Source organism: Aspergillus fischeri, genomic scaffold, assembly GCF_000149645.3.
Source record: "Aspergillus fischeri NRRL 181 1099437636247 genomic scaffold, whole genome shotgun sequence".
Classification (NCBI taxonomy): domain Eukaryota; kingdom Fungi; phylum Ascomycota; class Eurotiomycetes; order Eurotiales; family Aspergillaceae; genus Aspergillus; species Aspergillus fischeri.
Window position 1 is genome coordinate 2,600,462 of NW_001509772.1, and position 17,869 is coordinate 2,618,330.

At 51.2% G+C, this 17,869-nt stretch overlaps 7 protein-coding genes across 7 annotated transcripts; 4 read left to right on the forward strand and 3 right to left on the reverse strand.

Moving 5' to 3' along the window:
- Window positions 1–437: 437 nt before the first annotated feature.
- On the forward strand, window positions 438–4,256 carry NFIA_041430 (cation-translocating P-type ATPase; the record flags this gene model as incomplete). The annotated part of the gene is made up of 10 exons (XM_001266461.1): window positions 438–652; window positions 716–789; window positions 844–1,395; window positions 1,448–1,718; window positions 1,774–2,014; window positions 2,081–2,475; window positions 2,536–2,884; window positions 2,949–3,535; window positions 3,585–3,902; window positions 3,956–4,256. 10 exons carry the CDS (start codon window positions 438–440, stop codon window positions 4,254–4,256), a joined length of 3,303 nt encoding a protein of 1,100 aa, XP_001266462.1.
- Window positions 4,257–4,883: 627 nt separating this feature from the next.
- Window positions 4,884–5,690, forward strand: NFIA_041440 (putative GNAT family acetyltransferase; the record flags this gene model as incomplete). Its single annotated transcript, XM_001266462.1, has 2 exons — window positions 4,884–5,289; window positions 5,344–5,690. The coding sequence occupies 2 exons, from the start codon at window positions 4,884–4,886 to the stop codon at window positions 5,688–5,690; spliced, it is 753 nt and encodes a 250-aa protein (XP_001266463.1).
- A 132-nt stretch (window positions 5,691–5,822) lies between these two features.
- NFIA_041450 (putative GABA permease) lies at window positions 5,823–7,759 on the reverse strand (the record flags this gene model as incomplete). Its single annotated transcript, XM_001266463.1, has 7 exons — window positions 5,823–6,305; window positions 6,358–6,687; window positions 6,738–7,218; window positions 7,276–7,365; window positions 7,417–7,440; window positions 7,497–7,567; window positions 7,637–7,759. The coding sequence occupies 7 exons, from the start codon at window positions 7,757–7,759 to the stop codon at window positions 5,823–5,825; spliced, it is 1,602 nt and encodes a 533-aa protein (XP_001266464.1).
- A 2,284-nt stretch (window positions 7,760–10,043) lies between these two features.
- On the forward strand, window positions 10,044–11,102 carry NFIA_041460 (uncharacterized protein; the record flags this gene model as incomplete). The annotated part of the gene is made up of 4 exons (XM_001266464.1): window positions 10,044–10,115; window positions 10,175–10,396; window positions 10,449–10,591; window positions 10,682–11,102. 4 exons carry the CDS (start codon window positions 10,044–10,046, stop codon window positions 11,100–11,102), a joined length of 858 nt encoding a protein of 285 aa, XP_001266465.1.
- Window positions 11,103–11,292: 190 nt separating this feature from the next.
- NFIA_041470 (bifunctional terpene synthase/polyprenyl synthetase family protein) lies at window positions 11,293–13,882 on the reverse strand (the record flags this gene model as incomplete). The annotated part of the gene is made up of 9 exons (XM_001266465.1): window positions 11,293–11,610; window positions 11,669–11,753; window positions 11,813–11,879; window positions 11,940–12,205; window positions 12,257–12,432; window positions 12,498–13,152; window positions 13,208–13,455; window positions 13,503–13,549; window positions 13,600–13,882. 9 exons carry the CDS (start codon window positions 13,880–13,882, stop codon window positions 11,293–11,295), a joined length of 2,145 nt encoding a protein of 714 aa, XP_001266466.1.
- An 895-nt stretch (window positions 13,883–14,777) lies between these two features.
- NFIA_041480 (CRAL-TRIO domain-containing protein) lies at window positions 14,778–15,950 on the forward strand (the record flags this gene model as incomplete). The annotated part of the gene is made up of 4 exons (XM_001266466.1): window positions 14,778–14,908; window positions 14,963–15,104; window positions 15,159–15,521; window positions 15,573–15,950. The coding sequence occupies 4 exons, from the start codon at window positions 14,778–14,780 to the stop codon at window positions 15,948–15,950; spliced, it is 1,014 nt and encodes a 337-aa protein (XP_001266467.1).
- Window positions 15,951–16,009: 59 nt separating this feature from the next.
- On the reverse strand, window positions 16,010–17,782 carry NFIA_041490 (putative beta-galactosidase; the record flags this gene model as incomplete). The annotated part of the gene is made up of 2 exons (XM_001266467.1): window positions 16,010–17,391; window positions 17,467–17,782. The coding sequence occupies 2 exons, from the start codon at window positions 17,780–17,782 to the stop codon at window positions 16,010–16,012; spliced, it is 1,698 nt and encodes a 565-aa protein (XP_001266468.1).
- Between the last annotated feature and the right edge of the window lie 87 nt (window positions 17,783–17,869).

The window sequence follows — 17,869 nt, forward strand, 5'->3', positions numbered from 1 at the left end:
AATCTATCTGGTTGGTGGTTAAAGCCTCAAGCATGGACGACTCGATCAATAACCTCGCATCTTCCCACCAGAAAGAAAACAAGATTGCAGATAAGGTCACATCGCAGCTTAACGATTGGTTGGGAATTGTTTTGAACATCACGAAGAGGGATTTATTGGCGTCTCAGGAAGCTCGAACTGATATCTCAGCCACCACCGACGCAGCTGTCGGCTAAAGAGCTATGGCCATCATTAATCGCGCAGCTTTCTATGCCACGAGATGTCTCGCTGTTATACTCCTCATGGACAGATTTGCAGAGAACCACATGGTCTATAGACCCAGCCTGAGAGCTATAAAGACAATGTAATCCTCAATCGACTCTGGAGGACCAATATCACGATCCTTGGTTTCCTTCTCCTGCCGCAACTTGTTCTGAGAAGATCGCTTTGGGCGAGAAATGGACCCAACTGAGCACAAGTCTGCCGATGAGGAAGTTACGCGCCTGCGATGGCAGGGTGAAGACGAAGAGTCGGGCAATCAGACAAGGACCACTCGTCCTGAGCTGATCCGCACTGCTTCGGCTGCTTCCAGCTCGCATGTCTCGGTACACAGCCATCATAGGAGAACGATTGTCGACCCTTCAGTGTCGTTGCCAATCCACTATCGAACCATGTACCTACAACCTCTCTTTGCCGCAATAACTAGGGATGAAACTGTCTAATGCGGACAAAACAGCTCATTTGATATTGACGAAGCTAAGGAACGGGAAGAGCGTGAAAAAGCAAAAGCACAAAGTGGTGTCGCGGCAGGTACAGGACACTCGAAACTGCTTTTCACTGCAGGAGGTGCACTATACTAACGAGAATCAATCTCAGATCTTTCCCATCTCGACTGGCATACCATCTCCGTGGAAGAGCTCCAGAAAAGATGGCAAGTGGACATCTCGCAAGGTCTCTCCCCGAATCAGCTCCAGGAACGGCTCCATCAATACGGCAAAAATGCGCTTTCACCTTTGCCGCATCAATGGTTCTGGCAGATATTCGGCTACTTCTTCAAGGGATTCGGTGCCATTCTCCTGATAGGATGTATTCTAGTGTTTATTTCCTGGAAACCCCTCGGTCAACCGCCAGCTCTGGCAAATCTTGCCCTAGCGATAGTGCTTCTTGCCGTCTTTTTCATTCAGGCAGCGTTCAACGCATGGCAGGACTGGTCTTCATCCCGAGTCATGGCATCCATTACGGCCATGCTGCCAGAAAGCTGTCTGGTCATGCGTGGTGGTTCACTCGTCGTCGTATCCGCTCCGGATATTGTGCCGGGTGATGTTGTGCATCTCAAGGCGGGCAATAAACTCCCAGCAGATATCCGATTTGTCGAGGTCTCGAATGATGCATGCTTTGACCGATCGATACTCACCGGTTAGTGTCGTCTGGTCAGACGTGCCTCAGGTGTGTTACTTACAAACGACAGGCGAATCGCTTCCCATCAACGGGACGGTGGACTCGACAGATGAAAACTACCTCGAGACTCATAACGTCGGCCTTCAAGGCACGCATTGCGTCTCGGGAAGTGTTACGGGCATTGTCGTGTCGACCGGAGACGCAACGGTGTTTGGTCGAATCGCGAAGCTCACGAGTGAGCCGAAGACGGGCTTGACAACCTTGGAGAAGGAAGTCTTACGATTTGTCGCTCTCATCGTGTTGATTATGCTGACCATGATTATCGTCATCATTATTGTCTGGTAATGATAAATTGACCATCACGGCAAGACGCACCGATCGTTGACTTGTCAATAGGGCTACCTGGCTGCGACGAGATCACCCGGGCTGGATCAACGTTCCAACGCTGATAGTGGACTGCGTCAGCGTTGCCATCGCCTTTATCCCTGAAGGCTTGCCGATTGCTCTGACTGCCAACTTGACCATTACTGCCAATCTGATGAGCAAGAATAAGATTCTCTGCAAGTCCCTCAAGACAGTCGAGACCCTTGGCTCAGTATCAGTGATCTGTTCGGACAAGACCGGTACTTTGACCAAGGTAATTACGCATTCTAGCTCTCAGAAGTCCGATCCTATCTCGAGACCTTCGCTGACCGTATTGCAGAACAGAATGTTCGTCACCGACTGTGCGGTTTCCATCTCCACGTTCACCTCGGACGGAGCGAGAGATGAAATGGTCCTCAAAGGAAAAGCCTCGGCGATTCATCAACTTCGTGCGGTTGCTGGTCTCTGCAACGCCGCCGAGTTTGACGCGGCCACCATGAATCTGCCCGTTCACGAGCGAAAGGTCATCGGTGATGCTACCGACCAGGCGATTCTACGATTCTCCGAAGGACTGGGCCCCGTCTCCGAGCTGCGTAGCATGTGGAAGAAGACATATGATCTTGCCTTCAACAGCAAGAACAAGTTTATGGTGCGCACGTTCAGTCTGGTGGACAGGGCAGGACTCGGCCACGCCATGTCGCCCGCTGAGTCGGTCCAATTTGATCATGACGATACGTGAGTGATGTCCGGGCAACTCCACTTTCTGGGCTATTCTCACCACTTGTATAACTGCAGATTGCTTACAATCAAGGGCGCTCCGGACATCCTCATCGACCGCTGCACGCATGTCGTGAGTGTTGACGGCAGTGTGCAGGCTCTGAACGCCAGTACGCTCACCCGACTGAAGCAGATCAAAGACCAATGGTCAAATGAAGGCAAACGCGTGATCCTCCTAGCCAGGAAAACTTTCTCAGCGGGCCAAATACAGAGTTCACCCTTCTCCCACTTGTTCGAAGCCGAAGTGATGAACCAGATCAAGACTGGTCTTGTCTTAGTGGGCCTGGTCGGTATCGTTGATCCCCCTCGAGACGAGATTCCAGACGTGGTCAGAACATTGAGGCGGGCAGGGATCAGAATCTTCATGGTAGGCGTCGCCTCATCCCCATTCATCTATAAGTCTGGCGATTAGCTAAAGTGAGTGGTACAAGGTAACGGGTGACTTCGGCCTGACAGCTCTCGAGATCGCGCGGCAGTGCGGTATTGTTACTGCAGGAGTGCCTGTAGACGATGCAACGGCCCTGAAGAGATATCCCTCAGTCAATGACAAATTCAACGAGAAAGCCCGATCGCCTGCAATCAGCCTCAGCGGGCGTGAACTGATGGCTCTGAACGAACATCAGTGGGATCAGCTCGGTCAGTACAAGGAAATCGTCTTCTGGAGAACCAACCCAGAGCAGAAACTGCGGATTGTTCGTGAGTTCCAAGCACGTGAGGAGATTGTAGGAATGACCGGTGACGGCGTGAACGACGCCCCGTCGCTCAAGGCGGCTGATATCGGCATCGCGCTGGGAAGCGGGTCAGATATTGCCATCGAGGCGTCTGACATGGTTCTCCTGGATTCCTTCTCGGCTATTGTCGAGGCCGTGCAGTATGGACGAGTTGTTTTCGATAACTTGAAGAAGACAATCATCTACCTGCTTCCAGCTGGCTCCTGGTCCGAGTTCTGGCCCGTCATGACCAGTGTGGTTTTTGGCCTTCCACAGGTCTTGTCCTCGTTTCTGATGATCATCATCTGGTATTTCTAATACGTTGCTCCCGCTATTGACGTTGACTAACCGATACAGCTGCTTCACCGACTGCGCGGCGGCCACTGTTCTGGCGTACGAGGCTCCAGAAGCGGACGTGCTGCTTCGCCCGCCCCGTAAACCAAAGAAGGAACGGCTGGTAAACTGGAAGCTCATCCTCCAGGCATATGGAGTGATCGGCATGCTGGAGACTCTGGCATCGTTTGCCATGGCGTACTGGTACCTGCAGCGCAACGGCATCCCATTTTCAGCTCTGTGGTTCAAGTTCGGCGCGGTCCCAGCCAACGTCGATCCTGACTGGTACACTGCGCGACTGAACGAGGCCAGTTCAGTATATTTCATCAACTTGGTTGTAATGTATGCTGCACCCCATAGTGCGTTTACGAGACCAGAAAGGCTAACGCTCACAGGCAATGGTTCAATCTGATGGCCGTCCGAACCCGCCGACTGTCGATCTTCTCGCACCCACCCGCCTTCAACAAGAAAACACAAAACCTGCTCTTATTTCCGGCAATCCTGTTTGCCTTGGGGATTGCCGTATTTTGGCTGTATATTCCGCCCTTACAACGGGTCCTGGACACGACCAGTGTTCCAGCCGAGCACTACTTCCTGCCGGCGGCTTTTGGTCTGGGAATCCTTGGGTTGGACGAGCTACGCAAAGCCTCCGTGAGGAGATGGCCACAAGGTGCTTTGGCCAAGATGGCTTGGTAGAGTCGAGCAAGCATTGCGTCGGCTGTGACTGTTATCGGCTCCCACTGCATGTCAGATGAAGATGCATACAAGCATGATCCCTTTACGGATTAGACTTTTGTGGGTCGATCATAATGGGAGATCTTCAACTTTAAATATAATAGAATAGTTGATTCAAGCAGTCCAGTCCTACAAAAATGGATGCTGTTTTCAGATGTCAACACTCGAAGAAGCAGCAGTCTCAGCACTGGCCCATTCTATTGCCGGTCCCCCCACAGCTTATTAGCCTAACGGAATCGCTTAATGGATTCTGTTTCTGATGCGGGATGCTTAGATGATTGATTTCCTCCTTGAGACATGCGCATTAGTCGAACCAATCATCTGCTGGTATGCATATACCCATGTCATTGTGCCGTTCTGACTAGACTGGGGCATCTGCAAAAGACCACGTATGCCACATGTGAACATGACTCAAGCCAGGGTAAGACATATTAATAGCGTAATATTACTAGATAGACTATTCCGGTATGGCGTGATAGACAATAATTTACTGTCAGATGTAACCTTGAAGCCATACATAAGCCAATTATGTGACTTTACATCTCTCATCTGTTAAACTTCTGATTGTATATTTACAGCGACATCACCATGCAGCACAAATTCCGCGTAGAGGTCGTCAGTGACGACGACTTCCCCGAGCTGTACCGGGCGCTCTGGGACGCCTTTGAGAATCCCTACCAGGGCATCGTTCGTTTATTCTTTCCCATCCACAACAATGATCGCGAAGGCAGTCTAAAGGCGTGCGTCAACGCTCAACTGGAAGAGTACCACAAAGAGCAGCCGCATGTAACCTGGATCAAAGTCGTGGATACAGAAGCCAACAAGATCGCCGCCGCCGCCAAATGGTACTTTTACCCCGAGAACCCCTTCGCGAAACGGGAGGGCCCGACCGTGGCGGACTGGTTCCCCGAGGGAGTGACGAGGGAGTGGGCGACGCAGGCAGTCAGGCAGTTTGAGCATCCGCGGGAGAGCATGGCTAGACGGCCCCATGCTTGTAAGTTTGCCAGTTAATCCGGGTATATGGGAGACTCTAATGATACACCTCTAGTTCTACACATTGCGTTTGCCCTCCCCGAGTATCGCGGAAAGGGCCTCAGCCATCTCTTCATGAGATGGGGCGTGGAGAAGGCCGACGCACTGGGCTTGGAAGCGTGGCTGGACGCCTCGGAGTTTGGAGCGCCCGTTTACAAGAAGTATGGCTTTCGAGAGGTTGTCTCCAATAGCGTGAAGCCTATTCCAACGCGCAGGTTGTCCGATGAGGAGCAAAAGGAATGGACACGCTGCGAGGAGACTTTCCTGCCCATCGATGAGAGAGTGATGTGGCGTCCTGTTTTAGGCAAATATGTTGAGGGAGAGACGCCATTGGCACGGCTCGATGAGACGGACCAGGCCTAGGAGGCAAGTGAATTGGAATGTGTCAAATAAATATTATAGATGCGCCTCGTTTAAGTTACATAGCTCTTTAAATCTGTACAGAATCACGGCGGAACGAATGCAGTGCTTTCGATAGCCCCATCCCGAATCTGTCTACCGAGGGACTGTCTCAACAACTGGGCCTTCATAAACATGACGCGCGCGGAGGACATAGTAGATGACGCTCAGGAGAATCACACTGACGGTACCCACCGAGCTGAAGTTCATCGTCTGCACTGTCACTTCGCTGAAGGTGGGCCACATGCTGAAGAAGATAGCAATGAGACAGTAGATAATAGCAAAGACATTGATCATAATTCCCCAGATACCAGGAACGCGGAAGGGACCCCAGACTAGTCTGGCTCCGATTGTGTTCACGGTTTCGTCAGCGCCAGCAGTCAGCGAGATGGCACCAGTCATACGTCTCCAGAGGAGAAGGACGGCTACCATGATGTAGGAGAGGAACAAGCCGGTAATGGACATGGCACAGAGGTCATTGAAGGCGACAGCTGATCCAATGGGGATCAACGCCAACAGGACCGACACAACGGTGGTGACTGCCACAGACCACACGGGAATAGCGGTAGTCGGAGAGACCTAGACGAGCATATTAGCGCGAGTGATGGCTCGATAAAGAAGGATAACGCACCCGACTCCATAGTCTCCAACCGGGAACACCACGATCGCGCGAGAATGACCAAAACTGACGAGAAGTCGCAGCCATCATGCCGGTGGCCGAACAGATACAGACGACAATGACGATGGAGACCATGGCGGCCGCACCTCCGAGGGAGCCAGTTCCCTTGTAGAAGATGTGCATGAAAGGGTATCCCGTGGGAGACTCGAGGGCTTCATTGATGTCTCCCAAGCAGAAGAGAAGAGCGAGGAGCATGCCAAATCCCAACATACCGTTGATCAGCACGCTAAGGAGGATAGAGCGAGGTACCACCACGGGAGCATTTTGGATCTCCTCCGACATCTACAGATATGAGGAGCTGGCTTTTCATGAGAGATGAGTGGTAGACTTACGTGCACTGCGGCATCACCTCCCACAAAGGCAAACACAGAGCCGATCAAGCCAACAAAGAACGACAGCCCCTGGGTCGGCCAGCCACCTTGATTGATAAACTCGGTGAAGACGTCCTTGGCGGAGCCAATGTCCGCCAACGAGACGAGCGGGATGAGGATGGCGAAGAAGCCGAGAATGTGAACCACAAGAATAAGTCCCTCAAACTTGGGAAGGACATTGCGACCGACCACGTTGATACTGACGGCGAAGGCGACGATGGCCCAGAAGTACAAGGTAGGATGCCATGATTGGGAATGGTAGTTGGGACGCGTGAGGACGGCGACACCTTGGACCATAGTACCGCAGAGGTAGCACGCTGTGGCAAAGGTGGCCTGCCATCCAATGACGGTGAGCCATCCAGACATGTAACTGAGGAATTTCACAGTCGATCGCGGGGCCAACATGGAGATCCAATGGTATTGTCCACCGGATGTCGGAGCCCTAAGTGGTCGTCAGCAACCGCGTTCGGTATGAGATACATCATCTGAACAAACATACATGGATGCCAGTTCAGAGAGGACGACAAAGATGCAGGCAGTGCCTGCCCAGACAAAGAGGAAACCATAAACAGCTCCAGCTGGACCACCACTGTCGTTCATTGTCAGCGTTAGAGGCAATTAGATCGACAGGGGAGCGTACTTGGTTAGCGGCTGGAGGAACAGCCTGTCGAGAGTGTATTAGCAAGATCCCTCGGGATTGCTTATCAGATGGATGCATACACTGTAAATCCTTCCCAGGTCACTAGAATCGTACAGCTGAAGCCAAGCATGGAAAGCATTCCAAAATTGCGCTGCAACGGTTGCGCGTCAGTGACGAGTCACAAATTTTGTGTGACCGATCGAGAATCAGATCGACTCACCTTCAAAACAGGTCTTTTTCCCAGACGAGCCAGGTGGATTTCATCAATGTCTTTGCTGGAGAGTGAGCCGCCGAGCTCTTGAGGACTCGACGGCTCCAGAGTCTTCATCTCGTGCGTCAACATTTCACAGGAGATTGACTGACTCTCACGAGGAGCTTGAGATAATAGAGAAAGATTGTATCTGAGAATGCAAAACTCGATTCCCCAGACGAGGTACCATATAAAGGAAGGAGACGGCGGGGGGAATGAAAAATCAGAGTCCGGTCTGGTCGCTCAGGGACTTGACTTGGCCACTTCGGCTAGTTCCTGCTAGATGAAGCGACGAATGTAATTCTACTGTTTTGAGCAGGTCGTAGAGTAGTGAGTTAATGAATTGCATGGATGTTATTCACTAATGTATTGCCGGTCCAAGTCCAGTCCAAGGCACCGCATCCACCATGCAATTCGGTTATAAATTAGCGGCTTGCCAGTCCCAGATCCGAAACAAAAGAATGAAACAATGCTACGTGTGCGATAGTTACCGAGGATGGAATGGAATGCGCTTGGTCGGTACCAGCCGATCTGCTTCACGACCCTTGTGGGAGGCAACCTGTGTGTAGACTACTCTCTCCTGTACAAGTGTAACCCCTGAGTGACCTCCCCTCTCTGGTACTTCTGACTTGCGACTGAGAGAATTAATGATGCGCAACGTGTCTGCGTATCGTTGCATTCATTTGTCACTTCCCTGCAGATGTTTCGATACGCCACTGCTTGGCGCCGCAGGGATGGGGATGATAGATACAGTCTACGGACATCAAACGGAATCGGAGAAACGTCTCGATTGGAGTTAGACTTATCCTCCTAAATTAAAAACAATTTGACCATTTCGTGCGGACAATATCACTGCCAATGCCAACTGCTGAAGTGGCATCGTATCCTTGCAAGGGGCGTCTTTAGTGGTGACGTCTAGCCATGGATAGACAGGAGTCTGCATATATATCCCTGTTTCTTGGTAATTGAATAATTCCGAGATAAGAAGGTCCAAAGTCCGTTAATATTCGGGGCCAAAAGTGTAGACAGCACAATTCTCTACGCAATAATCCTGTGGAGGACGGTGTGCTGGTCCATGGCGATCAAGGGTGTTTCTGTGGTGGAATATCCCACTTCCCGTTGATCCTCGGCACCTTAATTACGATTCCACCGATCCACCATCTATTTTATGTAACTACGTACGGAGAATGGAGACAACCACCGAATATAACCTCTTTCAACGTGACTAGGCCATTAGACGTGGGCCCGGAAGAGAAGCCTGTTGATCCGGTCAGGCCCAGCCGAGCTTTAGCGGGACGCCAGGATCAGCGCCTGTCTCAGAAACAACACGGCACAGGCCTCGGGCCTTATTCTGCTGGTGTAACCCTGTCTAGGATATAAGACAGACTAGATCGGAATTGATTAGGCATGGTGCAGTACGGTTCCTCGACAACTGCAGCAATCCAGTGGCGTAATCTTCATCGCACTCTACTGGTGCAGTCATGTCAACTGATATCGTCTACTTGATATCCCGAGTCCATATCTCTGCGTTTATTCGTCGCTTCTCTCGCCATGCTAGACCATTTTGGACTGAAGGATCAGGCAATTGATGCAGAATCCACTTCATCTTATTGCGCAGCACCAGGTTTCACATCAGGCAGCTCGTTTCTTTGAGCAAATCCACCCAGTCAATCAATAACGCGAGTCCTATTCTTAAGTTAATGTCGATCTGCGACATTACTCATTTGATCGAGACGAATTCGGGACTTTCACAGGACAAATGAACCCTAGGCCAGAGATCCCATCACAGCTCCATATGCACAGGGACCACCAGTCACCACATGCCAGTCGAAGCCTGGCCCGTAAAATGATATGAATCCCACCGCACAGAATGATGAATACCTTTTGTGCCGCGGACAGTAATCTAAAATGGCTGACTGCCCCTGTTCGGAAGATGCAGCCCGGAAATCCTTCTGCGTGGGGGGTGCACGAGGTTCCCTGGCCATGGTCTCGGTCTTATACGCGCCCTGCACTCCTTAACTTCAGCCTGACGGTCAAGTCTGTCTCTTTTCTGCGCCTTTTGGACAGATATGCTCTCCGTCATGTCCTAGGTTCATGTTCATGACCTCCCATTCAGCCTGCTGGTCACCCCGCCATCATGACCAGGTATTCCCCGGATAGTGAGGCGCCAGCGGTCATCGTCATGACCTTGTTCTTGATGGTGACTTCCGTCCTGGGCTCGCTGGCAAGACTCGGGACCAAATGGTGGAAGTTTGGCAGTCTCTTTCTGGATGATTACTACATACTCCTTGCCCTGGTGGGTAAAAGCGCAGAGATACGTTGTTCCAGAGTCTGACTGGTGTAGCTCATGTCAATCGCTCAATCAGTGGCCGTTTCAATGGCCGTCAAGAATGGTTATGGAGACCATTTGACATCGCTGGACGACTCAAAAGTTGATAGTATCATGAAGGTATGTCTCAGTGTATCAGATTGCAAGCCGTGCTAGTAATTCATATCCCTGGCTCCCAGTCGCAATACGTCGCTACCTTCTTTTACATTCTCGCCATCGGCTTCTCTCAGCTCGCCTTTCTCTGCTTTGTCCAACACCTGACACCAAATTCTCGGAACCGGATGGTGTTTCTCGCTCTGCAGATCATCATCGCAGTCTGGGCAATATCGGCGGTCTTTGCATCCGCGTTCGAGTGTCATCCACATCAATGGGACTATCTGCATGGTAGTTGCTACGACCGAGTAGGAGACCCAGGCTGGTACACAGATTGTGCAATGGCTAAATCTAGCATAGAAAGCATTCTTCATCTACCTCGGGGTTTCGAACATCTTCACCGACGTGGCAATAATTGCGCAGGCTGTCCAGGTGATCGCCATTGTACAGACAACCTGGAAGAGGAAAGCCAATATCATCGCGGTCTTTCTGTTTCGCGTCATGTAAGTGTTTCTTTTTCGAACCAGAAGCGAGCCAGACTGATGGATCAGTGTCCCTGGAGCATTGATGGCTCAAGTCTATTTCATCCACAGCACCATTGACTCATCTGATGCCACCTCCGAGACCTGGTTGGTCACTGTTACCTCCCAGTTGGTGCAGTGCCTGAGCATCGTGACGGCCAGCGCACCGCAGTTTATCCCCTTCCTCAAGCAACTCCAGTCAACCGGCATGAGACTCGACGGCATGACTCGCTACACGCTTTCCAGCCATCATAAATCGGCCCGCAGCAGGTACTACCTCTCCACCGATCGAAGACGCACCGGCAATGAGTCCACCCATGAACTCGATAATATTCCTTTGGCAACAACCAAAACTGTCGTGACATCGAATGTGAATGGTCCAGAAGATGACCATGATAATGAGAGTCAGTCAAGCCAGACAGGCATTATCCGTGAGACTCGGACATGGACGGTGACAGAGGAGCATACATGTCTGCCCGGTCACAACGGATGATCTACAGGAGAGGTGATGTCCGCTTCCATTCACTTGACAATATTCCTTTGTATTGCCTCTGTACAGTAGATGTCACGAATATAAATTTCCTTCTGTCTTGGTATGACCTGCAACTTCTATAAGTCTGCATGAAATTCTTTATATGAATATGATACATGAGATGGGTCACTGCACTAATGATACCGGATCATCAGACCTTCAATCTTTGCAACAAAAGTCTCAGAATCCAATTAGGACTTCCATTCTGTCTTTCCAGTGACCTGAGAGAATCGTCGATCCGATCCATCAGAGCTGACATCGTCTTTTCCGTGTACTCCATACTACCAGCATCGCGGATATGATGAAGTGCACACTCTTTCAAGGAGATATCCAGCCCTCCAGTTATCCGAGATTGTTGCAGGATTCCTCGCAACTGGAGGTTTTTGGGCCGTGAAGACAGAGCATGGATCAAGGGGAACGAGAATTTTCCTTCATCAAGGTCTTCGCAGAAGCCTTTCTGACCAGTATACTATACAGCAAAAGTCAGTCTCTCTCGGCTCAAATCGACAGCAAAAGAATGTACGTACCTCCTCGGTCAGGTTCTTATAGTCGTCTCGGATTTGAAAATATTCGCCAAGCTGACCAGCCATGGACTCAAGTGACGTATGCAGACTGCAGGATATCGGGCTTAGAAATCTATCCATCACATGAAAGAGGCTAAGGGTGCATACCTGTGATTCTGGAATGGGGCCTTTTGTGCCATCAACCGGGCGATCAATCGGAACAGACCTCCGGTTTCTGCCAATGAATACAATAAGTCCGAGCCCCACCAAATAGGCAAGAGGCTCGTCTACTTACTGTTCCGTATCATTGCCAAATACTCCTCCTCTGAGGGACACTCCCCCTGTCGCGTCCAATACAGATCAAAGCTCTGGCCGCGGAAAAGGAGCCGCATTTCTTCCATGAAAATGTCCATGCATTGTGAGTCATCCAATCGTCGAACTTGATCAGCGGCCTGAATGAGCAGGAAATTGGCAGAGTTGATCGTCTGGCCAACTACGAAAACCGTGTGCGTGGCTGGTCGTCCACGACGTAGGGGCGACGAGTCCTCGATATCATCCAACCTGCCATCACGTTCAGTCTCATCGTACTCCCGGCGCTTGCGCCAAACTTACATTAATGAAGCGTTGTGTAAGGTCTGAGCGATGCTTTTCAGCTGGGTGACAGTGCGGTCGGGAAGCATTAGCCAGACATTGAGAGCATCGACGAACGCTTCTCGGACACCTTTGGAAGGCAGCGAGCTGATGTACTCTGCAGGTGCCAGTAAATGCTGGTACATGTCAGTGATCTTCTACATGAAACATCAAGACTAATGGAAAGGAACTGAATGAAATCATATAGTGAATGGATACGCACCTCATCGCCCAGCTTGACCTGCTCGGGAGACCACGGTTCGCCGTCATCAGAGGGAGCTGATGATATGGATGACCTGTTCGAGAAGGACCAAATCGAGGATCTAACCGAACCACTGACATCCGAGTCGCTAGGGCGTCGAGCACTATCCTCAGCTGCTATATCATGGGGTGTCTCTTGATCCTTCTCTTCCCGCTTGGATTCCTTTCGGTCTCCCTCTAGTAAGGTACTTGCGTCGTCACACAGCTCAGGGTGATATCGGGGACATCGCAGACTCCACGCGACATTTCCCGGGATTTGATGTCCGAGAGCGTTGAGATATGTCTTGAGTTTGTCGTTGCCTCTCCCCTCCTTGGCCAAGAACGCCTCCACACGTTGCCTGTACTCGTCTTCATATCGGTTTGTCACTTCTCGGACGCGCCTCTTGGCCTCTTGAACATCCACCTGATCCCATTGCATGAACAACCAGACAAGATTCGTCATGGTGCGCTTGCCCGAGGACCCCGACTGAAACTCCTGCCACTCGACATCAAAGGAGAAGTAGTCGTTTGCCAACCCCAGGGCCGCATAGCAGGGCTTTACAATCGGTGCAAGACGCGTCTCCTCTTCTGGGGTAAGACGGATGCCCATACCAAATCGCATCAATGTATCCACGAATCTGTGAACGAGTCAGGATTCTATAGTGCTTCGCAGTGCCAGAGGATATCACTCACGGTGCTCCAGTATCAATAATGCGATAGTCGACGTACTCTTCCAGACTCGAAAATGGACGGGTCTTGTCCAGCATGGCAGTCGTGGAGATCATGGTCTTCCAAGCGTCAATGACGACCTCCGCGCAGAGCTTATCGATTGACAGCAACTCCATGATCATCTTGGATTGAATCTGTTTGGTTCCAAGGGTCGAGCGCACCGTCCGGTATTCTGTCTCATCCAGACCGATGTTATCTGCGTTGATGTTCAACTATGGTATTGTCAATATCCGCATGCAGTCAGCAAAGGCGTACATACCGTCGACCTGGCTGCTGACTCTACTACATTATCATACATGAAGGCATCTGCTGCCCGTCAGTATTAACCCATGATCATCCTTCGGGTAGGGCCATACATTCGAAGATATAGGAGATGATCGCCAATCTCTCCGGCTTGCAAAAGGGAAGTACCACGGCAGCAAAGTTACCTTCCCATGGGTTGCAGCAGCCCCATCGTTCAATGGGACTGATAAACTCGTTCCAATCAGCGCGGCATTGCAGTGCCCCTTTGTTGGATTCGTGTTCGAACCTATGTCGCCGCAGAGGATACCCCTTACAAAACCCTTCAATGTCTGGCGACGAGCGCGGTACGAGATAGGATGTTTGATCGCTGGAAGTAAGATCTTGCTGTCGCTCCATCTTGGCCGTTTATCAAGTGAAAGACGTGCTTGTGAGCATATGGCTAGCATCACCCGTGGAGTTTGCTGCTATATATTTCTTCTACAACACGTCGGCTTTGCACTGACATCAAGTGCCCTTCTCAAGTCTCAAGCCTGTTTTACGACATACTACAGTGCTGAGAACTGGGTAGGAGTTGAGTGGTTTGATCATAGAATCTGATTCTCAGTGGGTGATTGAAACCGGCAGAGTACCAAGATCGGAGAGTTCATCTCAGGTCCCAGATCTTGGAAACGGAGACCCCGATGATGCAGATCTGCGCCAACGAACGGGCATTTACAGGGGGATGATGTTATGCGTATGTAGTTGGGTCCATCCCCGTGGTGGTGATCGTCGCATGGCGATCCACGAGGCTCCACCAGTTCGTGGCAAGAACCTCGTCCTTTTGGTCGGGCCATAGATCCGGTATCAGCACAGATGTATCCTGAAAGGCCAGCCCATCGCCGTATTGATGTCATTCAGAATGCAGTTGCCATTGATACTTGGAATCCCTCGGTTGTGTCGATAATGATGTGTAGCTCCATATTGACAGAAAATGATTGATTCTACGAATGTGCAGAGCAAGGACAGGTTTCTGTCACTTGATCAAGTCAAATGCTGGCCATGGTATGCTGGATGGCTCTGGATCTTCAAATGACTGTTGAAACGTTATTATCAAGGGCCTGGGAGCATGATATATGTGCAGATACTCTTCCCGATCCGGCATGATCTGATCGATGTTACACAAAGAGCCATCCTAGACGCATTCGGAGCCTGCCCAATCAGCCACCTCCTTGCAGCTGTGATTAATTATTAATGGACTCATCCTCCAGCAGTCAACCTTGGTCAATCGTATCAAAATAAAATTACCATCGAAATGGCTGCGCACGAGACAGCAACATTTGCCCAGTTCTCCCGGCTGTGTGTCGAGAAGGGTCTATTGCAGGGCTGCGACGATGTGAAAGAGGGCGATCGCCTGGATGGGGTCGCCGACAAGACAACTCTGCGGTAAGTGACTGCTCAATCGCTGGATCATGGAGGGAATTAGATCGAACCAAGCAGGCGCTTTCTGCAGGCCAGACGAATGGACCTCCCGAGCGCCCTCGGCCAGTTTGAAGAAGCAACCCAGTTCCGCCGAGAGAAGGATGCGCTCCGGGTATATGACCGGATCAGTGTTGACGATTTTGAAAACACTCGCAAACTGGTAGGAAAATCCGTAGTTCTGCTCCTATGTCTCAACTGACGGCCTACCACATAGTATCCGCACTGGACGGGTCGTCGAGACAACCAGGGATCGCCCATCGTAATGATTGAAACAGTCCATCTGGACGAAAAGGCGATTACGCACTGGCGTCAGACACGACAGCTGTCTGGCCAGAGCAGTTCACCAGACATGGAGCAGCGAGCTCTAGCGCATTTCGATTATCTGACTCGGTTTGTCTTTCCACTGTGCTCCGCATTGCGAGACCGACCGCTGCCATCGGAGCCGGTGACAAAGGCGATCTATCTGGTCGATGGATCCTCTATCTGTCTGCGCCAGGCCTGGAATCTCCGGGATTTTTCGCAGGATGTTAGCTGGATCTTAGCCACTTGCTATCCAGAAACAATCGATCGGGTATTCGTAAGTGAGAAAGACATTGGACCATGAGCCTTCTGACTGACTTGCGTACAGCTCTGCAATCCTCCGTCGTACTTCGCCAAGATCTGGAGTATGATGAAGAAGTTTATCGACCCGGTGACTGCAGAGAAGATTGTCATGTTGGGCTCAGCGGATGTCTATGGCACCCTCAACAAGTACATCCATCATGACGATATTCCCGTCCAGTTTGGGGGCGCATTCGAGTTTACCCACGGGATGCTGCCGGACTTGTGTCCCGTTACTCGTCAAACTTTACGCTGGTCCCCTCCGTTCAATGGGACGTTGCCTCCGGGCCCGATCAAGTGGACGGAGCATGCTCGTGGCCAGATAAAAGCAGTGGCTACTGGAACGGTTGATGGGGTAGAGAGGGGATTGGATGTTGCCACGTTGGACATTGAGGAAGAGAAATGAGAACATTCAAATAGCATTTCTATATCTACCTGATAGTAAGGATATCATTGACAATCCTATCAAACTTCGCTTTCGTCCAACGCGTAAAACTCCAATTCCGCAATCATTGTCTTCGCAGGAATGGTGATCGCGATAGGGAATCCACCGTAGTCCGGGTCTTCGTTGGGCATGATGGCGAACTGGCCGCTACGTGTTTCGTCTCCATTGAGCACGCGCCGAGTCCGGAGCTCCCCTGTCTCCTGGTTCACCACGACCTTCTCTTCGAATCGGAGGATCCCTGTATACGCAGCGGTCGGAGACAAAGAGGTTGCGCGGACCTGAAACCCCCACCCGATCAAGAGGAATTTGCCTTTTCCACGATGAATGACCATGCCACAGCCCGGGCCTGGCTTGCCAAGGACGAAAGCGCGCTCGATGGTTATCTCATAACTCCCGTATTGCCGTGCGACCGGTTTGGAGGGATCGGAGCCGTCGGCCGCCAGCTTGTCGAAGAAGAATCCCACCGACGATCCAGGGCGTTGCTGTGCCTCCAGCACTATCTGGGAAACCGATTCTAGTAGGGCATAATGCTTTATGTATGGATTTTGTTCGGGCTCCAGCGTATCGAGAGCAAACGGAGAGACACCAAGGGCCCGGTACGAGCCAATTGCGGTCCAGCTGCGGCGGGCCCCATACTCGTCTCGGCGTTGTTCGGGAATGAACAAGGGCTGGCCGCGATGGCAGTACTTGGAGCAGCAGCTTTCATAATCATTCAGATAGATATCGGGAGTGAAAAAGTCCACAGATGGCGCAAAACGCTGCCAGATGTCCAGGACGTTTGTTGTGCAGCCACCGGAAGGATAGTCGCCTGGCATGCCGCCGCCACCAACGATAACCGGGAAGTCATTATCACTGTCTTCTCCAGCATAGTTTTGCCACGCGTTTGCATACAACGGAAGACCATACTCTTCTCGGCCTGCTGCGGCGACCTGGTTGACGTATAAGGCGTAGTGGTAGGCCATGAAGAGCTCGTCGGTGTGTGGCCCTTTGCCAAACACTTCCGCCCACGACCCTTGACGGTTGGTCAGGGCTTTGAAGCGAACCAAGTTGTGTTTGAGGTCTTGGTGAAGAGAGTCCCAGTCATTGGCAAGGAAGTTGAGGAGATCATCGGGAACTGGTTTGGAGAATCGCTCCTCTGCCGCAGCGGAGCCGTCGCGAGAGTCACCCAGTAAGCCAGTTTCGTTCTCGACCTGGACCATGATGACGGTTGAGTGATTTTGGTCAAATTCCTTCAGATGGCGCATCAACTGCTTAAAGGCCCTGGCGTCGCACTTCTGAGCTTCCTCATGAAATATTGACAGGATCTCGGTGGTCTGTAGGACACCTCCTGCCTTTCGCAATTTCATCCGGGGGAAGCGCTTGGGGTTCGTCTTGACCCACGCGGGAGCGTACGTTGAGATTCCTGTAGGCGATTATTAGCGCGTTCATCGAACTGCAGGGCATGAGTAATTGGTATCGAATGGTGGTGGAAGGCTACCGTTTTTGTAGGAACCGAACCACAGTAATACAAGATGAATTCCGTGTTTTCGCGCTTCCACTATGATCTTGTTTAACTCCTGAAAATCGAATTGGCCTTCTACGGGCTCAATCATCTCCCAAGTGACGCATCCTAGCACAGTGTTGACATGAGACTCTACCAGATTCGGCCAGACTGTGTCCATGTGCTCGGCCGAGGTAAGCGACGAGTTTTGCAGCTCTGCACCCAATATCAGAAATGGGCGACCGTTGACGATCAGCTGCTTTCCACCCTCGATAGAGCGGAGATGAGGGATCTCGACATTTTGTGAAGCCATGGTGGAAGAGTAACAGGACGTTAAGGGTCACTTGGCTAGCTTTGATGGCGACTTCGAGGTTCGAGGTCGATTGAAGGGCAGCCTAAA